Consider the following 24632-nt stretch of genomic DNA (forward strand, 5'->3'; position numbering starts at 1 on the left):
TTGTGTGTGTGTTCTAGCTCCTGCCTGATCTTTACCCCTGGCTCTGAATGTAATTCAATTTAGACAATAAAGGCAATAAATTCAATTTAGATCTTCCATAATATTCTCATTCACCAGAAAAAAGCTATAGGTAATTACCCTGAAATGACCTTCACTTCCTAATCCTTCCCCAAATTTATGAGGTTTTGCTCAGGCCAGTATTTCTTTGACGTGCACCCTTCCATAAGTACCAGAATAAACAGTTTTGCTTTTTACCTCAGTGAAAAATTGTGAACAATTTTTAAAATACAGATTTAAACCTTCTAGTGTTCTGCATATTACTGACCTAATTTGATAGGCATGAATCCAAACCAGAGATCAGAAATGGCTCTTATGAGAGAAGGTATAAGACCTCAAATATTTGGCATTGCTAAGAGTATCAGAAGCCCTAGTACTATTTTTTTTTATTATTTTAAATTGTGGTAAAATACAATATAGCGTAAATTTTATTATCTTAATTTTTAAATATAAAATTCATGTAACAAGTACATTCACATTGTTGTGCAACCATCACCATCATCCTTCTCCAGAATTCTTTCCATGTTGTTAAACTGAAATTCTATATTCACTAAACAATAACTTCCCACTCCACCACTCCTCAAACCCCTGGCAACCACCATTCTCCTCTCCATCTCTTTAAAGTTGACTACACTGTCCGTATACCTCATATCAGTGGAATTATATAGTACTTGTCTTGTGTAACTGGCTTATTTCGCTTAGCATAGATGTTCAAGGTTCATCCATCTTGTAACATGTGAAAGAATTTCATTTCTTTCTAAGGCAGAATAATATTCCATTGTACGGATATGCCACATTTTGTTTATTCATCTGTCAGTGGACACTTGGATTATTTCAAATTTTGGGCTATTGCGAATAATGCTGTGATGAACATGGGAGTACAGATATCTCTTTGAGACCTTGCCTTCAGTTATTTTGCGTGTATACCCAGAAGTGGAATTGCTGGATCATATGGTAATTTTGTGTTTCAGTTTTTGAGGAACCATCATACTGTTTTGCTTAGTAACTGCAACATTTTACATTGCCACCGGCAAACATAAGGTTTCCAATTTTTCCACATCCTTACCAACACTTGTTTTTCCTTTTTGATAGTAGCCATCTTAAAAAATGTGAGATGATATCTCACCGTGGTTTTGATTTGCATTTCCCCATTTGAACATCTTTTCATGTGCTTATTGGCCATTGTATATCTTCTTTGGAGAAATGTCTAAGTATTTTGCCCATTTTAAAAATCAGATTGATTGATTTTTAGTGTTGAGTTGTAGGACTTTTTATATATCATGGATATAGACCATTTATCATATATAAAATTTGCAAATATTTGCTCCCATTCTGTGGGTTGCCTTTTTATCACTCTTTTGATTGTATCCTTTGATGCACAAAGATAATTTTTTTCTGAAGTTCAATTTATCTGCTTTTTTGTTGTTGCCTGTGCTCTTGGTGTCATATCCAAGAAGTCCTTGTAAAATCTGATATTCTGAAGATTTTCCCATATCTAGTAAGATGTTTACAGTTTAGCTTTTATGTTAAGGTCTTTGATCCATTTTCAGTTAATTTTTGTATATGGTGTAATATAAGAGTCCCAACTATTTATTTTGCATGTGGATATTCATTTTTCCCAGGATTGTTTGTTGAAAAAAATTGTTCTCTCCCATTTAATGGTTTTGGCACCCTGGTTGAAAATCATTTAACTTTATGTGTAAGGGTTTTTGTTTTACTTTTTTTTTTCTGAACTCTCTACTCTGTTCCACTGTTTATATGTTTGTCTTTATGGCAACACCACAATGTTTTGATTACTGTAGCTTTGTAATAAATTTTCAAATCAGGGATTATGATGCTTCCAACTGTGTTTTTTTCAAGATTGTTTTGGTTACTCGAGGGTCCTTTTAGATTCTATGTGAATTTGAGGGCGGATTTTTCTATTCCTGCAAATAAGCTATTGAGATTTTGACAGGGTTTGCTTTGAATCTGTAGATAGGTAATATCAACATCTTAACAATATTAATTCCTCTAATCTATGAACACTGGATGTATTTCCATTTATTTATGTCTTCAATTTCTTTCAGTGTTTTGTAGTTTTCAGTGTACATGTGTTTTGTTTCCTTGGTTAAGCTTATTCCTTTTTTCTTCTTGCTGCTACTGTAAATGGGATTGTTTCTTAAATTTTTTTTTTGATTGTTCATTGCTAGCATGTAGAAAAGCAACAAACTTTTATATGTTGATTTTGTATCCAGCAAATTGGCTGAATTTATGCACTAGTTTTAAATGTTAAGGGGGAATATTTAGGATTTTCTGTATATAAGAATCAACATTATGAAAATGACTATACTACCCAAAGCAATCTACAGATTCAGTGCAATCCCTATCAAACTACCACTGGCATTTTTCACAGAACTAGTACAAAAAATTTCACAATTTGTATGGAAACACAAAAGACCCCAAATAGCCAAAGCAAACTTGAGAAAGAAAAACGGAGCTGGAGGAATCAGGCTCCCAGACTTCAGACTATACTACAAAGCTACAGTAATCAAGACAGTATGGTACTGGCACAAAAACAGAAATACAGATCAATGGAACAGGATAGAAAGCCCAGAGATAAACCCACGCACATATGGTCACCTTATCTTTGACAAAGGAGGCAAGAATACACAGTGGAGAAAAGACAGCCTCTTCAATAAATGGTGCTGGGAAAACTGGACAGCTACATGTAAAAGAATGAAATTAGAACACTCCCTAACACCATACGCAAAAATAAACTCCAAATGGATTAAAGACCTAAATGTAAGGCCAGACACTATCAAACTCTTAGAGGAAAACATAGGAAGAACACTCTATGACATAAATCACAGCAAAATCCTTTTTGACCCACCTCCTAGAGAAATGGAAAAAAAACAAAAGTAAACAAATGGGACCTAATGAAACTTAAAAGCTTTTGCACAGCAAAGGAAACCATAAACAAGCCCAAAAGACAACCCTCAGAATGGGAGAAAATATTTGCAAATGAAGCAACTGACAAAGGATTAATTTCCAAAATTTGCCAGCAGCTCATGCAGCTCAATATCAAAAAAACAAACAACCCAATCCAAAAATGGGCAGAAGACCTAAATAGACATTTCTCCAAAGAAGATATACAGATTGCCAACAAACACATGAAAGAATGCTCAACATCATTAATCATTAGAGAAATGCAAATCAAAACTACAATGAGATGTCACCTCACACAGGTCAGAATGGCCATCCTCAAAAAAATCTACAAACAATAAATGCTGGAGAGGATGTGGAGAAAAGGGAATCCTCTTGCACTGTTGGTGGGAATGTAAATTGATACAGCCACTATGGAGAGCAGTATGGAGGTTACTTAAAAAACTAAAAATAGGACTACCAAATGACGCAGCAATCCCACTACTGGACATATACCCTGAGAAAACCATAATTCAAAAAGAGTCATGTACCACAATGTTCATTGCAGCTCTATTTACAATAGCCAGGACATTGAAGCAAATTAAGTGTCCACCAACAGATGAATGGGTAAAGAAGATGTGGCACATATATACAATGAAATATTACTCAGCCATAAAAGGAAACGAAATTATTTTTAGTGAGGTGGATGGACCTAGAGTCTGCCATACAGAGTGAAGTAAGTCAGAAAGAGAAAAACAAATACCGTATGCTAACACATATATATGGAATCTAAAAAAAAAAAAAAAAAAGGTCACAAAGAAACTAGGGGAAAGATAGGAATAAAGACACAGACCTAGTAGAGAATGGACTTAAGGATATGGGGAGGGAGAAGGTTAAGCTGGGACAAAGTGAGAGAGTGGCATGGACATTTATACACTACCAAACGTAAAATAGATAGCTAGTGTGAAGCAGCCACATAGCACAGGGAGATCAGCTCTGTGCTTTGTGACTGCCTGGAGGGGTGGGATAGGGAGAGTGGGAGGGAGGGAGATGCAAGAGGGAAGAGACATGGGGACATATGTGTATGTATAACTGATTCACTTTGTTATAAAGCAGAAACTAACACACCATTGTAAAGCAATTATACTCCAATAAAGATGTTTTTTAAAAAAAAAGAATATTTCAATTGCACTCAGAGAAAATATGTGACTTCTTCATTTCCAATTTGGATGCTTTTTATTTATTCTTCTTGTCTAATTGCTCTTGCTAAGACTTCAAATACTATGTTGTAGAAAAAAGGTAAAATCTGGCATCTTTGTCTTCTTCCTTACAGGAGAATTTTTCACTTTTTCACCGTTGATAAGATGTTAACTGTGGGTTTTTCACCTACGTTGTTTAATATTTTGAGGTAATTTCCTTCTATTCCTAGTTTGTTCAGTGTTTTTATCATGAGAATATTGAATTTTGTTAAATACTGTTTCTTAATCAATTTAGATAATCATGTGTTTTTTTAACTTCAGTCTGTTAATGCGGTGTATCACATTGATTGATTTTTGTATGTTGAAACATCCTTGCAGACCTGGAATAAATCCCACTTGGTCATGGTATGTAATCCTTTTAATGTGCTGTTAAATTCTGTTTGCTAGAATTCTGTGGATGGTTTTTGCATCAATATTCATCAGTGATACTGGTCTGTAGATTTTTTCTTGTAGTACCTTTGTCTGGCTTTAGTATCAGTGTTATTCTGGCCCCATAGAATGAGTACAGAAGTGTTCCCATTTTTTCAATTTTTTTGGAAGAGTTTGAGGAGGATTGGTGTTAATTTTTCTTTAGATATTTGGTAGAATTCACCAGTGAAGCCATCTGCCCTTGGGCTTTTCTTTGTTGGAATGTTTTTGATTACTGATTCAATATCCTTATTGGTTATGGGTCTGTTCAAATTTTCAATTTCTTCATGCTTCAGTATTCTTAGGTTGTGTGTTTTTAGGACCTTATCCATTTCATCTAGGTTATTCAATATATTGGGGTATAGTTGTTCTAGTACACCTTTTTATATTGAAGTATAGTTGATTAAGAATATTCTATTAGTTTCTGATGTACAACTTAGTGATCTAATATTTTTATAGGTTATATGCCATTTAAAGTTATTACAAAATAATGGTTATACTTCCCTGTGCTGTACAATATATCCTTGTTGCTTATTTATTGTGTACATAGTAGTTTGTGTCTCTTAATCCCATACCTGTATCTCATTTATCCCCCCTTTCCTCTCCCAACTTGTAACCATGAGTTTGTTCTCTATATCTGTTAGTCTATTTCTGTTTTAATATAGTCATTCATTTTATTTTTTCAATTCCGCATATAAGTGTTAAAATAGAGTATGTGTCTTTCTCTGTCTTATTTCATGAAGCATAATACTCTTTAGGTCCACCCATGTTGTTGCAAATGGCAGGATTTCATACTTTTTATGGTTGAGTAATATTCCATTGTGTGTGTGTGTGTGTGTATATATATATATTTTTTTTTTCTTTATCCATTTATTTGTTGATGGAGACTTCACTTACTTCCATATTTTGGCTATTGTAAGTAATGCTACTATGAACATTGGGGTAAATGTATATTTTTGAATTACTGCATTCATTTACTTTGGATATATACCCAGGAATGGAATTGTTGGATCATACAGTAGTTCTATTTTTAGGTTTTTGAGGAAACTCCATACTGTTCTCCATAGTGGCTGCACCATTTTATAATCCTACCAACAGTATGCTAGGGTTACCTTTTCTCCACATACTCACCAACACTTGCTATTTTTAGACATTTTGATGGTAGCCATTTTGACAGGTGTAAGGTGATATCTTATTGTAATTTGATTTACATTTCTCTGATGATTAGCAATGTTGAGCATTTTTTCATGTGCATGTTGGCCATCTGTGTATCTTCTTTTGAAAAATGTCTATTCAGGTCTTCTGCACATTTTAATTGGGTTCTTTTTTTTTGATATTGACTTATATAAGCTATTTATAAGTTTTTATATTAATTCTTTATTGATCATATCATTTGCAAACATTTTCTCCCATTCAGCAGGTTGTCTTTTGTTTTGTCAATGATTTCTTTGCTGTGCAAAAGCTTTTAAGTTTAGGTCCCATTTGTTTATTTTTGTTTTTGTTTCTCTTGTCTTAGGAGACAGATCCAAAAAATATTGCTATTATTTATGCCAAAGAGTGTTCTGCCTATGTTCTCTTCTAGGATGTTTTTGGTTTTAGGTCTTACATTTAGGTCTTTAATCCATTTTGAATTTATTTTTATATATGGGGTGGGACAAGTTCTAATCTCATTCTTTTACATGTAGCTATCCAGTTTTCCCAGCACAATTTACTGAAGAGATTGTCTTTTCTCCATTGTATAATCTTGCCTCCTTTGTCACAGATTAATGACCCTAAGTGTGTGGGTTTATTTCTGGGTTTTCTATTCTGTTCCATCCATCTATGTGTCTGGTATTAGGATAGCCACTCTTGCCTTCCTTTGGTTATTATTTGCATGGACTATTTTTCCCATCCTTCCACTTTCAACTTATATGTTTCTTTAGATCTGATGCGAGTCACTTGTAGACAACATATAGTTGGGCATTTGAAAAAACAGTCACCTCTGCCAGTCTTTACAGACTGGCTCTGTGAAGGGAAAGGTCTTCACTAATCAACCTAGCATAAATGCTTATAGTCTTTTCAGGCCTTTCTGAGCATGCCTGTTCCCTGGGCATGTGTGCATGCTTTTCCCACCCAATATCCCCAGTTGTATGGTTTCCTTTAAATGTCTTATATTCCCTAACAGTCTCAGCTCTGCTTCTTCTCGGAGTCTTAAATGCTCTATTGTATTCCTCTGCCCATAATTTCTTGCCCCCAATAGCTCACAGGTTTGTAGCCCCCCTACAGCTCTTAGATGCCATGATGACTGCCACTGTTTTCAGTGGGCTCCAACCTGATATCCAAACTATGCTACCATTTCCACCATAGCTCCTTATTAGACAAAACAGAAACCAATCACTTAGGAAGTTGCAGACAAGCCAGAACAATGCAAACAAATTTGACTCTTTTTTTCCATTGCATGGGAGGAACCAGAAATTGGACAGCTTCTTCCTCATGCTTTGCCAGGGAAGAGGCAAGATATGGGTGAGCAAAGATACCCACAAATTTCCTTCCATAATAAGTGTGACTTTATCTTGGTTAAACATTTGTTTGGCTACTACAAATCTGTAACTGGTTTCTATAGTTCCTACAAAGCTACTTCAGTTGGTGTTTTGTTGTTTACTTTGTGTTTCCATGGATGAACAAGGGCCTGGAGCTTCCTAGTCCACCACTTGCCGCTGGCACTTCTTGGCACTAGCGTTAAAAAAAAATCATTAGCGGCCTTCTGTAGTTAATTCACTTCCTTTCATTACCTTTAAAAATTCCACAATTTTCAAGTGAAGAGTAAGTACTGACCTCTTTGATTTGGTTAGTAGGCAATGACACAGCAACAGAGATCAAATGACTTATTATCTACTACCAGCAAATTTAGTGACTACAATTTATCAAATCACAATATTTTGAAGGCTTATTTTTCTTAATTCAGCTGTACACAATATTTTATAGATCTTTATACTTCTAGTGTCTGAAAGGTGCCCTACATGTAATTGATGCTCAAAAATGACGATGCCGTCATAATGACACATATATCCAGTTTATCCATGAGCTAAGCCATGATCCAACTGATTACAAAAGTTGACTTCTAAAATTCAAATTGGCTTCACATTCTTCAACACTTAGTGGAGGAAAAACTAGAGATCTTCTAAAGGTAACCTATGTTTCCCTGGATATTTTAGGTCCTTAGATAATATAAAGATTTTGTCTTTTGAACCATCAATCCTAGCACAAAGGAAGTTGAGATTTATTTAGTTTCCACCCATCAGGAATATTCATCATCCATTATTCCAAGGTGCTACTTTTGTAGGAAATACCCCATGTAACTCCATTTGCTTGGGATTAATTACCTATTCCCTGTCTTCTCAAATATACCATATATTTGGTTTGTTCTAGCCCATGTTCATGTACTATATTGTAGATATTTCTCAGTTTTCTGACTCTTTAGTCTCCCTGAATGAATTATATAGTACTTTAATCATTCTTACTCCACATCTAGTTATTCAAGGAGTAACTGTATTTTTTTCTTACATTTCTATCACATATGTCCCTTTTAACTAATATTAGCCCCTTTCAGGTCTCACCTCCTCATAGATTATCAGTTTCATCTTATGTAGGAACTGCTTGCTTCTGTCACCATTCCACTTAAAAACTTCACATTTCCTATTGATAGTGGTCACACTCCTTCATGACCCACCTTAGTCTAGCCTCATACTACATTTCCTCATTTATTTTCCCCTAATCCGCATTATGTTTCCTGTGACAGCACTTGTTTTCAGACCTTAAAGTATGCTGTTCTTTTTTCATTGAATACTCACCCCAGTCATTCCCCTTACCAAATGTATTAATTTATACATTTCATTCATGTAGAATATATTTAATTATTGTTTCCTCATTTCCAAATCCTATCTCTTCCATTAATCCTTCCCCAAATACCTTAGTTCCCAATGTGTTCTGACAATTTTTGTCCTACACAGTAGTCATTTTTTTACCTTATTCATTTGGCACATTGAACATGATTTCACAACATATTTACTTATCTTTTTTCCATCTGTATCCTATGTTCCCAGCTAGACTGTATTTTCTCGAGGCCAGGAAACAAACGCTAAGCTTTTTTATTGCTGGAGTGCTCTCAGCACAGTGTTTATATTTAATTATGTATCTGAATAGTTATTATTCTCCTTGATCACAAGAGAAACGATGGGCAGTGATGACTTTTATTCAGTAAGTTTTAGTAAAAAAAATAAAATTAAGGACTGATTTCTAGAAACCACACACATAAAACATTGCTCACACTCATGTATTAAAACATTTAACTCAAATTTAAGGGCAAAATCAATGACATTCTCTAGATGCTCCTCTGATGCCTGCTGACTATTTTTCAGGATTTGCCAAGAAGCCTTTGAATTTTAAAAGTTTCTTGGCTAGTCTGAAGAATACTTTCAACCCATTAAATCACAGAATGTATAAACCCAGAGAGTTATGCAATGTTGCCAATAAGTGCACACAGTGGTGTGCTCAACTTAGGACCTGGCTCAGAGGACGCATTCCATAAATAGTTGTGACAATGTCAATAGTTGCCTTTCTCAGTGTTTACGAAAATTAAGGGAGCAAGGTAGTTGAAATAGTGGTTTAATGATTAGTGTTGAAAATCACTCTACAGCTTTTATTGTGGCTCCTCCATACGTAGATCATTCTCAGCCTGAGTGGTGTTTTCATCACGGGGTGGTGGTGAGGAGTGATTTGAGCAGAACCATCTCTAAATAACATTTTGGACTGTTTCTTCTTCCACAATTTCTCAATCTCTTCTCTTTGGGACTTTGTACCTAAGCTGACACAAAGCATAGGTGTCCATGTCTCCCAATATGTTATCACATTGCTAAGAAATACACACATTTTACCAGAGGTCTTCTGGAGACATACTATAACTTGCAAACTTGTAGAGATCATTCAAATAGGAGGAGATTCGAGAACTCAAATGAATATTTGTTTTTTTATTTCCTCACTCCTCAAGCTATAGCCCACTATTTCTTAGTAATGAGACAGAGACCCTCTTTTTTACAGTTTATATAAAAAATATTTTTAAATGAATAAAATATTTTGAAATTAATGGACCTCTCTATAATTTTTTTTTTTTTTTTTGATTCAGTTTCTCTCTGAGAACACATTAAGTTTCTTAAGTTTAGCCCAGGGCTAAACATGGCCGAGAAAATTCTAACACATGACTTTCTCATTTTAGATTCAGTTTGAAAGTGAATAAAAACACATGGGAAAACACACACACAAAAAAACAACTCCCGGACTTAAAGATATCCCAGAGTTTGCTTTACATATCACCTAGCTACTTTTACTTCCAATTTCTAAAAATGAACACAAAACATTTTTAATCAGTTTTCAAGAAGATGAGTTAATCTTTTATAAGCATGCATTCAAAGAAGGAAAGCATTCTTCAGATGTCAAGATTAAATGTGTTTATTTCGAGTTAGTGGATACAATGGTATATTAGATACCAGCACTCCAAGCTACACCTATGTATTTGCCTCTAAATCTTCACACACTGTTTCCATTCCTCTAAGATTCCATCACTGGGCCTCCTATTTCTAGCAAAATCATAGTTCAAATTTTTTAAAAAGTAAAAGCAAGATGATCACCACATTGTGCTTCCAGTGCCCCCAGAAGGATTATAATTGCTTTAAATAAATGTTTATGTTTTCAGTAAAGGGAGAAATTGATAACATGAGCACTAGTAATGGCACGACTAGAAGAGAAAGAACAGAATACAGATTAAAAGAAACATTTTAGGCTGGACGAGTTAGTTTCCCCTTAGTAAAAACTCCACATAATATCATTGATATGATGTCAACGTTAAATTGCTCAATTTGTGGGCCACACACTTAAGCGTATTGGCTAGTACATTTTTGCACTGAAACAGAAGCAATACAAGCTTTATGTTCTACCATTACACTTCCAGATTTTTCACTTATTAATATACCTGCCAACTTAATGATTCTTGCATGCATTAGAGTTTGCTTTTGTAGAGTTAAGTTTATTTTCCCCATCCCTCCCGCTCCCATAAACATTGCAATGTGAACCCTTTGCCCAATTTTACGAGAATGTTGCAAAGGACAGCTCTGTGCCACCTTGGGACAGGAACACCCTGTCCCCTCCCTGGGCTACAGATGGATCAGCAGTATTGATCACATCTCATCTTACATGCAAATAGACACTGCTCCCTTATTTCCCCATGCCAGAGGCATATGAGTCAGCAGGTATACATACAAAAATGGAATTAAAAAGAAAAGAATAGAAAAGGAAAAGAAAGAAAAAGCTTTCTTGTTAAAGCCTATCGTCCTAGAAGGAATCCATTGCTTTGAATTCACTTAAAGCCTGTACAGGCGAAATGTGTTTCTTCTGAGAACCTCGTCTAACTCGCGTCTGGAATTCTTCAGGCTTTTCTCTCTTCACAAGGGGCTTCTTCTCTGGAGCCTTCATCTTCCAAGACACAACAGGTGAGTTGACAGCTGCTGTCCCATAGACCTTCTGATATTTTGTTGAGGCCACATAAGATGCTTTCACCGTGAGGACAACAGCATTCATCAGATTTTTAGCTGCCTGGATGAGCGATGTGGCACTGTCCAGCTGGAGTGGAAGAAGAATGAAATATACTTGGGTTAGCCACAGCACAACATTCAGAAGATGGAGGTGCAATTTCTCAGTTAAAATAATGTTGTGTTTGTGCAAGTATACAGTATTGACAAAAAAGGAGCAAATTATTACATGATAAGGAGAATAGGTTACAAAGCAGTCACCTGTCTTCTAGCCCTAATCCCAAAATAAAGAGAAAAAATAGGGGATACTAGATGATATGCAGTTTTCTAAAATCCCAGTACCTCTAAAGACAAAACCCTCTTTTTGGCATGTAAGAATTCTAACATAACAAAAGTTTTCCAAAGTGGAACATCTCATGTTATTGCATTAGGCTGATTGGTAATAATGACAATTATTTGAAAAGCATTTGGCAGGCACTAAAGAATAAAATATTATAAGGGGTTTTATGGCTCTCCCAGTGGAAGTTATCTATTTATAGATATTTCTCCATCTTGAGCTCAGGATTGGTAGGGATGCAGGCAGCTAAGCAGAGGAATACGCCCATGGGTGCGCTGACTTTTTACTTAGGTGTTTATTGTGCTGCAGTATCTGACTATTCCCAGGTCTTAAATATACCTCATATAAAATATCAACAGTTGTGTCAGGCTTGCGTAGGTAAAAGAACATTCAATGAGACCCCCTTATCCATGCACTAATGAAATATTGATTTCTTACCATGTGCCAAATGCTATTTTAAGAACTTTGTTTTCCCCACTTAACTCTCACAATAACCCTGTGACGTAGGTATAACTGTCATTGCCATTATATGGTGAGAGATCTGGTGCATGCAGAGGTCCAGTAATTTTCACAGGTTTATACAGCTTAAGTGATGGGGTCCTTAAAGACTGTACTACTTTACCATACTGCCACCCTATTGGGTAGAATGGCTTTAAAATTGCTAAGACCAGTCACAACTTAGAGCAGAGTAGGTGTAGAAGTTCATCTCCAGACTCTAAGACCAAGTATTTTTCAAGTCACCTTTTTTCTGCTTTTAACCAGTTAGGCAGTGTGTTATAGACTGTATAGTAGACCATTCAATATCTGTTTCAAACTCCTGGACCACAAAAGCTGGAAAAGTTCAAAACTGCATTTCTCAGACCACCTGTCAGCCAGGATTCTACATGTCACCTAGTGAAAGGAAAGAATTAACAGCTGGACTGCAAATATTACTCCAGCCTCAGGGATGCCTGAATGTAGTCTGTTCATTAAACCTGTAATATCAACTAAAGAAATGTATCCATTGCAGTTAAATGAGGGATCCAAGAATGTTCCTAAGTAATGCGCTCCTAATTGCTGAGATTGTTCATTGTATAACTTGTAATCAGTGTAGCTATATTAGAGAATAGGAACTAGGCATACAACCTTCTGGGTATGAAGTAATTAACAGTGTTTATGTCCAGTGACCCCAAACACAGTGACTCCACTATGTGATGTGACCTGATTTCACTTAACTTGTCATTTCTTGTGACCAAAGCAAGTCCCAAGCAGTGACTGGGGACATCAGAACTTATATCTAAACCTAGGGGCAGGACAGGAATAAAGACGCAGACATAGAGAATGGACTTGAGGACACGAGGAGGGGGAAGGGTAAGCTGGGACAAAGTAGGAGAGTGGCATGGATGTATATACACTACCAAATGTAAAATAGATAGCTAGTGGGAAGAAGCCGCATAGCACAGGGAAATCAGCTCAATGTTTTGTGACCACCTATGGAGTGGAATAGGGAGGATGGGAGGGAGACACAAGAGAGAGGAGATATGGGGATATATTTATATGTATAGTTGATTCACTTTGTTATAAAGCAGAAACTAACACACCATTGTAAAGCAATTCTACTCCAATACAGATGTTAAAAAAAAAAAAAAAGAAGTTATATCTAAAGACTCTATTATGTTGTTCTGGCTGTTATCTGTTCCACATCCTTTATTAAAGCTAAATAAACATTATTCTGAGTTTAAAAAGTTTATGAGAAATGAACTCAATTCTACCACAAAAAAGCTCATAAAATCAGATTGTTTGAGAAAACAATGGAAGAAGCTTTCTATGTATGAATTTCTTGCAATACCATAAAACTGAGACTTCACCACACATACACACACACACACTATTAAAAATCAGCATTACATTGACGCCACAATAATATAGGGAAGCTGAGATTTGTGGATTACAGCCATGACTCAACGAATATATAATTGATTGCTTTGCAAATTAAATCAGCCAATTGGATAGAGTAACTACTTATGTTACCAATTCTATTACACTGTATAAGTTGTCCATATACCAAAATAACTGTTTAACCCATAATGTTACTTTATACAGCATAAGTTTCTAAAGTTAGCTAAGGAAAAGCAAATTCTAGATTAATAATAGAAGGGAAGCCAGGCACAGATTGGTCCAGTGATTCTCTAAGTACAGTCTCTGAACCAGCAGCACCAGCAGCACCTGGGAACCTGTTAGAAATGCACTCTCTCAGGCCAATCCCCACATTTCTGAATCAAGAAACTGGCAATCCAGGGGATTCTGATTCATGCCAAATGTTAAGAACCACTGGATTAATGACACCCAAAGACTCTCTCAAGGCTTATTTCAACCAATGATTTCAGGACTTCCACCATCCACAAGTTTGGTAACATCACAGCTAATTATCCAACTGAATCTCACTTTTTCATCTTTTCAATTATACCCCCAGGTAGAAGTACAAATAATGAAGAAAAGAGATAAGATAGCAAAATGCTGGGACGATTAGATCAATCATAGTTTCTTTAGGAGCTAGATACCATACCCCTTGGCCACTCGACAGTTCCCTGTAAAAGTTTATAAGGTTTCAAAAAAGAGTAAAATTTGGTCATAAATTTAGTTACTTCTGTTGTGTGCTATGGGTAAAGAGAGAGTAGAATGATATTATATCAGGGACAGTTCTGTTGATTTGCTTTGGGGCAACAGAATTAGCAGAAGTAGATAAGGGCAAGATATGTCTATTGTATTTTAAATTGTCCCCCGAAAAGCAAATCTTGGGAGAATTGAGTTGGGAGAATTCAGTGGATCCAAAGAGAAGAATTACAAATAATTTGGAGATTTTTACCACAGATTCCATTTTCAGATAGATGGTGTCTAATTCTGCTGCAAAAATATGATAGCCTGTTTCTTCTTCAGAACCCCTTTGCTCTCCCAGCCTGACACAGGAATCCTATGAATAAACCTAACACATTGGTTGACAGTGAGACAGCTCTAAATTATAAAGTCAATGATTTTGTTCAAGCCACCTGGTGGGGCAGGTACTGAATTCATGGCAAGGTAAAGCGAGGAGGTGAGGGCCAGCTAAGCCTGAACAAATATACTCCAAGGCAATAAAGCCAATCTAAAATTAATACAAAATTTGACTTTTTCTTAAAACTTGAATTCCCCAGGATAAGTTTTACCATTTGCCCTATACCCACTGTAATGATTTAGATCATTTTCAGCACAGTCATAATTTGTTTTATTTAAAAATGGGTCTCCTTTATACTTGTCCAAAATAGCATGGAGACCTGGTTTCCAAGTGGCACATCTTGCTAAAAATTCACTTCCTAAAGAAATTACATTAAAAAGAGTAAAGCTACATGGAAAGAATATTTTTAAATGGAAAGTTTAAGAAAACTTATTTCATATAATTGTATTCTATTTTGTAGTGTATACTGTAACTAGGGCATTTTCAAACAAGACGTGTTAATGAAATTCTAATAATAATAATACCCAACATTACTTGAGCACTTACTAGGTGCTTGGCATTGCCTTAGTCCTTTTAATTAATTTTCATGATTCAAGTTTCAAAAATCCTTGTAGTAGAAACTGTTACCCCCATTTTAAAGATGAGAAAAGGAAAGCTTAGAGAGATAGGATAACTTGTCCCTGTAGTAACTGGCAAAGTAGGATTTAAGACCTGTACTCGCTCTCTCCAAAGCCCAACATCTGAACCACTACATTGCATTACTTCTCTGAAGCATCATTTAATCTCTGGGGTCTTGTTTTTCAGTGACTAACTATCATTCGAAACGAACCGATCTCAATTATTAACTCTGTCTGCGCATCCTATAAACATCATGACTAAGTCTAGTGAGAGCTTCCATCTCACCTGGTCTGTGATTTTTAGTCTCATCCTCAGAGCCTGAACTCTTTCTAACTAAATCTCCTGGCTTGGGATGTGCTACTGCCCAGCAATCCTTCCTGGCCTTTTGACTGGTCTCATGGCTTGGATGCACCTTGACAGCAGCAGTTCCTGGGATCTGATACCGGCAGATTTTTCTTGTACTTGCTCTGTTTCTCTGAAGTACATTCAATATACAGCAGTAATGACTGGTTGTACCCTCAGGTGGGGCTCAGCTACTCTGGTTAGTGTTCTAAGCCTTTATCTGTCTGGTCTTGCTAGCTTAAATAAGTCTCAAAGGTGGGCTGTAGCCAGCCATTCCTCAAGCTGGCTTGCATATACACTGTCTAGACTTATCCACAGAAAGAGACTTGTATCTTTTCCTGCTCAAGGGGCTTTCTATTCCTATGAGGCAGCCCATTAAATTCTTATATCAAGTCTAAGAGAAGTGGCTACTTAATTAAAAAAGAAAATAATAGCCTACATTTAGCAAATGTTACCATGAGCCAGTCTCTGGACTAGCTTCCCAAGTTTCCTTTCTCTCATTCAATCTCACATTCAGCCCTCAGACAGGGAATACTATTATGCTCAGTTAAGTGGGAAAGCTAATATTTAAACCCAGGAAGCCTAACTCCAGAGCCCATGCTCTAACAATTGCTCTATGATGCTTCCCAGAGTCGAGCATGGCAGATGAATCCATAGCCCCCAAATTTATCAAGCTGTACTAGACTAATTCTCTCTATTCCATTCCATAGGTGTCTGCTGTCCCTAACCATGGAAATTAGGCTTCTCCTAATTCTGTCACTATTCTTTTTAAAATATCAAAGTTCTATTTTAAAAAGGCAACAGATGTTTCCTCACATCTTGTTCTATTACAGTCCATGAAAAGCAAATAAGGGCGGGAGAGCTGTTTTACAGCCAATTCTATAGGGTTTTTCTGGCTCTTTTTCTGCCTCTATTACCACTCTCTTCTTCTTAACCTCACTTAACTTCTAATAGACAGATTTCTCTTTCCCTACACTTTCCTCATTTTGCGTTTTGAGTAGAGAGAAATACTAGAGGGAAGACTTCCTGAAATGTGATTCTTCCATTAATTGATATTTGTGCTGCCTAATTCCTTATGAATTGTGAAAAGTGCTTACAATGACTCAAAATTTACAGGATCATCTGAAGATTTCTGAAACACCATGTCATTATGTTTCATGCTATTTCATTAACATGGGGATTATACTCCAAGAAGTGTTCAGTTTCAATAGAAACAGAATTTGACAGAAATGTGACTGCATGACTCAAATCACACTCTTTCAAATGAAAGTGCAACTGCATTTCTTGAAATACCAAATTGTCATTTACTCTCTACCCTACAGTCTATCCCTCCATTTTTCTACTACTTTTCTAATGGGTTAAATAGAATGTTGTTCATGCCTGGATGGTTAAGAGTGCTGAAGAAGGACAATTCTGAAATTCCTAGCTAGTACAATTTGGTATATATGGATGTATTCACCCAGGTGATAGAAATAAGAGGGAAGCTGAAGTGCTGAACTGTTGAGTTTAACTTTGGACATACTGAGTGAGGTGTGTGTGTGCTACACATAGGGAGAGTGAGTTATCAAAGGAAGAGTTGAAATTCTGGGAGTGAAATTCAGGGAGCAAGATGTAAGAAACCATGTTTTGTTTATATTGGCCTTCCCAGTTCTGCATACAGTAAGTATATAACTTATGTCAATTTATGTCTGATTTTTTCTTCCCTTCACATTTCTTATTTAGTGTTTCTACAGAGAGAGCTAAATAGAATGTGGAATGAGATATTAAATCCATATTCTTCCCACAGGTCAAAAAGTCCAATAAATCTACTAAATTTTTTCTCTGCATTATACTTTCAAGATCAAAATCAATATCCTTTTAATAATCTAAGACATAACATCATTAAGAAATATCTTAACTATTCCCTTGACAGCCAAGACTACTTTTGATTCTGTTAGGTAATTAGCAATCCTACACCCTTGGTAATAATGGTGATCCTCCTGGGGCCAACCAGCAATAAAGCAAATGCAGTTTAGATTTAACTGGCTTTAAAAAAACACCCCTATACCCCAAAGAAAAGAAAAACATACCATTGTCAAAAGTGCAAAGTAATCTGAAAGAGGTGGTGAGAAATGCACTGGATTAACCACGTATGACATAGTGAACATCCTAGGATGTTAATTTGTGAGAGTCAGGAATATAATTACAGAAGAGAATTAGGATTTCACTGTGCTCCACATTAATCCATTTAAAATATGCATGTAGAGATAGAAATATAACCTGGAAATGAATCTATTTCCAAAAAGCTGATTATCTATTACCACAAAATAATGAACCATAAATGGTAGTTCATGCAAATCCCAAGTACAAAGCAATCCGTCCTTGCTTTAAAAATAATGCAAATATCATTGGACTACTGGCTAAGCTAAATTGAATAAAATAAACCAAATCATTTTGAAGGTGATTTTGAAATATAAAAGCCAAGGAGTGATTACCTTGAAAAGCTTAGAAGTGCCTGGGAGAGGTAACCCAGTCCCATTTGGGCCTAGGCTCTTTTATTCTAATTTTCTCAAATAATAACTGATAGTGCTAATGACTTTGAGAATGCTAAAATGAGTAGAGTCCATTTTAACCATGTGCAAGATCTTTTAATGGGACTAACTTAGTGTTTAACATATAAGAATAAGAAATATTTTAATGGGCCTACACTATACATATTCAGGGCTGGGGTAGTGTTTTGAGGGGAGGAAGTTGTGCTGGAAGAATTGATAATAAATTGAAAGTAAATACCCTGAGAAAACTGGAATCTCTCTACTGGAGCTGGCCATTTATTTATATTTAAACAGTTATCTCTCCAAAAGGAGTCACAAATTACCTGCAAGAAAAAAAAAAAAAAAAAAGAGACTTTGCTACAAGTCAGTTTTGCTGTTAATGAATGGGAGGTTAGAAACCCACAGCACTGCAGCCTATTATCTGCCAAGAAGAACATTTCATGTTTGAAAAATCCATGAGGCTTTGAAGAGATATTTGATCCCCTTAGAAACTGTGATACATTTGAAATACCTTGAAATATCTCCCTACTTTTTCCAGAGTCTATATCAATAACACTTCTATAAAATGCTAGCAAGTCCAGGGTAATAAATAACTGAATCAAACAAAGATATGGTGAAAAGGTTCAGCCTAATCACCTTTCCCCACTCCATGGATGTTTACATGCTTACAAAAAAGATTATTCCGGTGTGGTAAACCCTCATTTCAGTGTCCTAGTCCACACACTCTTCCTCATCAAACATCAATAATGAAATAATTAGCAAAGCTGAATTCTTTCTTGTTAAGACAGTGACAGTGGTGAACATAGGGCAGCAATTTGCACTCACCCTTATGGTGTCCATGGCAGGCATTACTAATCAATCACAGCACCTTGCTCAGTGGCATGAGAAAGGAAACTTCTTTACCTCCCTCCTCCAAGAGGTCATATTTTGAAAAAGTTGTCAAAAACAACTTGATATAGTTTATGACACAGATATATCATCTACTGCATCTCTACTTCTATATTTAAATTGTTTAATACTTTCTGTTTCTGTTACTACCAATCAGACCTCAAACAAGTATTTTTTTATTTAAATGATGTGGCATTTAATCTTTTTTCCCATAGTTAACCTTAAGGGACAAATTGTGAACTTTGTACTGACACCACAGTATGAGTTGCTAATTAATGAAATCATTAAGTTGAAGACATAAGTATGAACAGAAATGCAAAGCATTTTGGGGATGATTTTAAATCAGAGGGTAAAAATTAGCTGAATATACTAACAAGTATGATGTCCGAAGTGAAAATGACCATCACAGGTATGGCTGTGATGATCATTAAAACAAAAAAATAAACTGCATTAAATCTATTAATATTAGAACATGTACTAATCCTTGATAACTGAGAGCAAGAATACTGTAGGCTAACTCTTGAAGCGTTGGCTTAATCCCAAGGGTGTTCCCATTTGATTACAGGATCTTGAAAAGTAAATGTTTTACAACTTTAAGTAGTGTCTCAATCACAGCAGAAAGGAGGAGAAAAGGTCTGTTATTTTTTCTGCAGGGATTCCTTGAGTGCTGCCAGGGAGGCAGCTGGTGCTCTCCCAAGGCTGAAGGCCAGTTGTTAGGAAATATGTCTGTAATGGCTCAAGATGAATTTGGCAAAGGCCTTAGCAGACAAGCACTGCAATCTCAACCAGGTTTTAAAAAAAAAAAGCTGCAGTGTTGCTGAGAAATTTACCAATTGGTTCTCAGGTAACTTTCTCAACTGGACATATTTGTGTTTTCCTTTCTAATTCATTGAGGTAAGTAGTACTTCTTAGTCAGCCAGTCCACTAATTAACTGTCTTCATTTGCATTTTTTCAATTACAGGTAAGTAAACCTTGGGGATTCCCATGAAGGCTTAATTACAGTCAACAAATTTCTTAAATATGGCTTGGAGCCATTTTTTTCTCACCATTTAAGGTAGAACAGTTTTTGCTCAACCCCAAACAAGGCATTTTTGCTAACCTTGGAATCCCAAGGAGAAATGGGAGTATTGGGATGTGTTACCCCTTGGAAAGTTATGAACAGGCATCTCTATTCCTCCAGGCAGTCCCCACCTCCCTTTTCTATATTTCTGCCTTCCCATACTGTTCCTTTTCCTACACATCAGGATCTCCTGGCCCAGAGGTTTTCTCTGGGTTGTTTTCACATAACAACGGAAGCACAGGAAATAAATCCAACAAGAGAAGATGTGCCAATGGATGGATATATATATATATATATATATATTACAAACTGGAAGATATTCCTGGGCAGGGAGCCAATCTTTATGTCACATACATATTCCATGCATTGATTGTTAATTTTGTCATCTCTGATGATGAGAATCAGCATGTCTTCACCATCCAAGGCTCAGACCTTCAAAGGGCTAAATCTCCTTTTTGCCTTCCCTATGGGGCAGCCAGCTAGCAGAAGATCACCACGTTTGATCCCTTTATTTCCCTCATTCTCCCACACTATTCTGCATTATCATTACTGGGAGGCAAATTTAAGACAAGCCACTGCCCAAGAATCCAAGAGAAATATGTCTTCACAAAATGAATCAAAGAGCCACCAATGGGCCCAGTACTCTCAGAAATTCTGAACTTTGCATGGTCATGGTATATTTGTTGAAAAGTGATAAAGGCCATTTAACATGTTACAAAATGGCTCCTAGGCTCCAGGATGCGACGTGCAACTACTAAGTGAAGAATAGATCCAAAGAGTCAAGGACCACAGGTTTGGGTGCTGGTTGATGGAGGGTTGTGCCTGGGAAGGGAGCATAATCTGGAAGCCTGGATTATTTTTCTCCATCCGTTCACTCCTCTCCACATTCAATCACTAACAGTTGTATCATGTGGCATTATTCATATGTGGCGGAAGCTACACTCCCATCCAGCCCATAACTCTCTCCTCATCAGGTGTGTGAAAAGAGCTGGTCAAAGCCTCTGTTGCTACCTGAGTCCTGGATGAAGAGAGTAAAGAGCAGCAGAAGAGACCCCTTCCCCAAGGAGTGTTTGCTACCCCTCAGGATTCTAGTACCCTCTTTCCACCCCATTCTTCCAAGTCCTGTACATTGTCTCCCCTCTGGCAATGCGTTCTTACATTTCATGCTCCACTTCCAACTCTCCCTGTTACTTCATCCTGTCCTATCTTTTCCTCTCTTACAGTGAAGAAAAGCTTGGACTTTGGACTCAAAACCTGAGTTCAAACCTGATGGGACTAATCACTGGCTATGTGATCTTGGGAGAGCTACTTAACCTAGCTCTACCTGAAACTCTTTATCTTATCTTTCTCTAAAGTAAAAGTGAAAAAAAAGCACTTTCTAGGATTAGTAAGTATTAAATGAAATAATACCCTTGAAGCTGAATGCCTGGCACATGGAAGCCCTTAGCAAATCATAAGCTTTTATTATTACTGTGATCCAGCTTTCCTTAAATCACCATTTGAGTCCAAAAAGGGTCTTTTTAAAATCATATTTTCCATTTCCACCTCCTCCTCCTCTACTTTCTCCTTTCAAGGTTTCTCCACACCCCTCCATCCACCCAATCCAGCATTTTGGACTCTCTCTAACCTTCTTCTTACTGAAGCTACTGCCACCTTGGCTTCTTCTCAATGCCTGGTTATTACAGTTCTAATGTTGTAGTGATAAAGGCATGGAGAAGTTCACAAGGAGACTAGAAAAGCACCATAAGTTGTATCTTTTGTAGCACTACTGAATCTTTTAGATGGAGGAAAGGAGGGCTCAAGATTCAGTGTAAGAAAACATGGGGGATTTATGTATGGCACCCAAAATATCTAAGAACATTTAGGGCTTATAGGGGTTGGAGAAAGACTTGATAGTTGAAAAGTCAAGATGGCTCTAGTAGGAGATGGAGGGAAGCCAATCTGGTCTTGGAAAGTAATGTTTAATGATCTTATTTGAGAGGCATCAAAAGAAAGAGTATAAAATATTTTATCCAACCACATATAGGGCCTAACATTTCAAAAATTCAGGCTCTTCAAAAAAAAATTCATGCTCTTTTTTTGGTTAAGATATTATTTCTAGATATTTCTTATTGAAAAGCATAATAATGTTACCTGGGAAGTTCAACATCCTAATTAATTCAAATCACATTGTTGTCAGAACCCAGCTGAGAGTGTCCTAAGCTACCTCAAACACAGTTCCCTCTTCTGCGCATCAAACACTGAAGATCAACCTCCCAAGCCCTGTGCTTCAACTCCATCAAAATACAGTTGGGTTTCCTAGATTTGTTTCCTAAAGTCTTAAATCTATTGTTCTATAAAATGGGTTATTTTAAATTTTTAGCCCATTGGACCTAACACCTGCTGTCTTCAACTGAGATCAGCTTATCTCGTTATCTTAACCCATCAATAGACTCACAGTGTTAAATCTACATATTCTTTGGGGGGTGCTTGAAAGTTTCATCCACCCAGCTTCCCAAAACATAAGCATACCAATCTTGCTGCCTTTGGTTATATTTTGCCCATATTTATTAACCAAATTAATTAGCACAGGCCAGGTCTTGAGAATAGACTAACCAAAAAATCCAGGATAATTAAAAGTCAAACTATAAAGAGAGGACATTGCCTAGACTACAGTCTGGAAAGGCCAGGAGGTACCAAGAAGTAGGTTAGGTGCAAAAGAAACAAACAAACAAACAAAACAAAAACAGAATGGGTAACCTTTAAACAAGCCATACTTGTCAATGCTCCAAGCCTCTTCCAGAAATGCCTCTTTTAGTGAAGGCAAGGATGGTTGAGATGTGACATACTTGCTACCATTTCTTCATTGGTACCTTTATCAGGCACGTCCAGTCAATAACAGTCCTTTGTTCTATTGATCCTAGACAAGATCTCAGAATTCTTCTCAAAACACACTGCAGTCAATCACTAGCAATTGATATGAGTTAGCAATCAAGATTAAACCCATTTACCATATCCACTATGGGCTTTTGAACCCTCCCCCCAAAGGCTATGCTTTGATTAACAGGGGTGTATTAATATTGTTTCTCCCTCATTAGCATATTGTTCTCCTTGTATAATTCATAAAGAATAACCTCTTAAATATAATGCAGAAAACTGATGTGAAATCTTAGACATATATGTAACTATATAAAATAATTCACTACATCAACCTAAAATTTAAACTTTTCTTTTATTACAGAAATGAGAATAACAACAAAAGGAAATGGATATCATTATTCAAGGGCTCATAAGAAGTCTTCAGTATAATGCATCTTTTAAAGCCAGTAATTTTAATTAAATTAGTTTTAAATTTGAGCAGTTGACCCATGGCTTTTCATAATTGAATACATTTTTCTGCCTACTTTGAAACATTCTTTGAGTAGACATAGAATAATACTCTCCAAATACTTTTCTTTTTTCCTGGACACTACTTTTCCCATTGTGAGATGTAAACTCACTACCAGTTTCATCACATATTTAATTAATTTCCAAGTGTTCACTGTGTACATTGTCACAGATTCAGGTAAAGTTTTCCTATCTTATTTAGAACACAATGAGTTGTAAGTATTTAACTTCCATCTGGATCCTACTTCAGGTTCTTGCAAAAGTTGTTACTTTCACAAAGACCTCTCAACATTTAGAGAATAACTTAAGCTTCTGCAGACTTTTCTTAATGACTCTTCCCAACATTCCAGAGACAAGTATGAGCTACCTGCTCTTCCCACTGTCTTCTTAGTCTCAGTTATTGACAACACAATTCTTCCAACTGTTTAGGTTAAAAACCCAGAATTTTATATTACACCTTGTTCTCTCTGACCCAGCATCCAATCTGCCATCATAGTCTGTCAGCAACATCTTTGAAATATATCCAATATTTGACCTTTTCTCACCTTCTTCACTATTATCACCATGGCCAAGCCCCATCAGAATCTCTTGTTAGATTGTTTCAGTATCTTCCCCTAACTAGTTTCCTTGCATCTCACTCTTTCCTCCCTTTAACAGGAGCCAGAATAGTCCTGTTACATACTCAAATAATATCTCTTTCTTCTCAATATTGTCCAATGGTGCCCCATCTCAATCTGAGTAAAATCCAAAACTATCAAAGTGGCCTTCAAGGTCATAAAATCTGGTTCTCAATAGTTCTGATTTCTCTCTTGTTCACTCCACTACTAAATATTGGTCTCTTGGGGACTTCCCTGCTGGTGCAGTGGTTAAGAATCCACCTACCAATGCAGGGGACACGGATTTGAGCCCTGGTCCAGGAAGATCTCACATGCCGCGTAGCAACTAAGCTCATGTGCCACAACTACTGAGCCTGTGCTCTAGAGCCCACAAGCCACAACTACTGAGCCCACGTGCCACAACTACTGAAGTCCACATACCTAGACCCCATGCTTCACAACAAGAGAAGCCACCACAATGAGAAGCCCGCACTCTGCAACGAAGAGTAGCCCCTCTTGCCGCAACTAGAGAAAGCCCACACACAGCAACAAAGACCCAACGCAGCCATAAATAAATAAATAAATAAATAAATAAATAAATAAATAAAATATTGCTCTCTTGGTTATTGCTGAGACAGACCAGTCATGCCTGCCCTTCAGTGCCTTTATACTTTTTTCTTCTGCCTAGAACGCTCTTCCCCCAGATACCTGTAAAGCTTGGTCGCTAAACTCCGTCA

The 24632-nt window shown here is 36.6% G+C and overlaps 1 protein-coding gene and 1 long non-coding RNA gene across 4 annotated transcripts in view; one reads left to right on the forward strand and one right to left on the reverse strand.

Annotated features, from left to right (window-relative positions):
- LOC309643308 overlaps nucleotides 1-24632 on the forward strand; it is a 997346-nt gene that overhangs the window by 206655 nt on the left and 766059 nt on the right. The gene's annotated exons all lie outside the window — the stretch shown is intronic.
- The window catches only part of CTNNA2 (catenin alpha 2), a 1185886-nt gene continuing 1171347 nt past the window's right edge, over nucleotides 10094-24632 (reverse strand). For all 3 annotated transcript variants that reach the window (XM_082425912.1, XM_082425913.1, XM_082425911.1), the window contains one exon: nucleotides 10094-11276. In XM_082425912.1, the coding sequence (XP_082282038.1) occupies nucleotides 10989-11276 (288 nt within the window). In that variant the 3' untranslated portion in view covers nucleotides 10094-10988. The remainder of the gene's footprint in view (nucleotides 11277-24632) is intronic.

The sequence above is a fragment of the Balaenoptera physalus genome, assembly GCF_965194825.1.
Source record: "Balaenoptera physalus genome assembly, chromosome: 15".
NCBI classification, from domain to species: domain Eukaryota; kingdom Metazoa; phylum Chordata; class Mammalia; order Artiodactyla; family Balaenopteridae; genus Balaenoptera; species Balaenoptera physalus.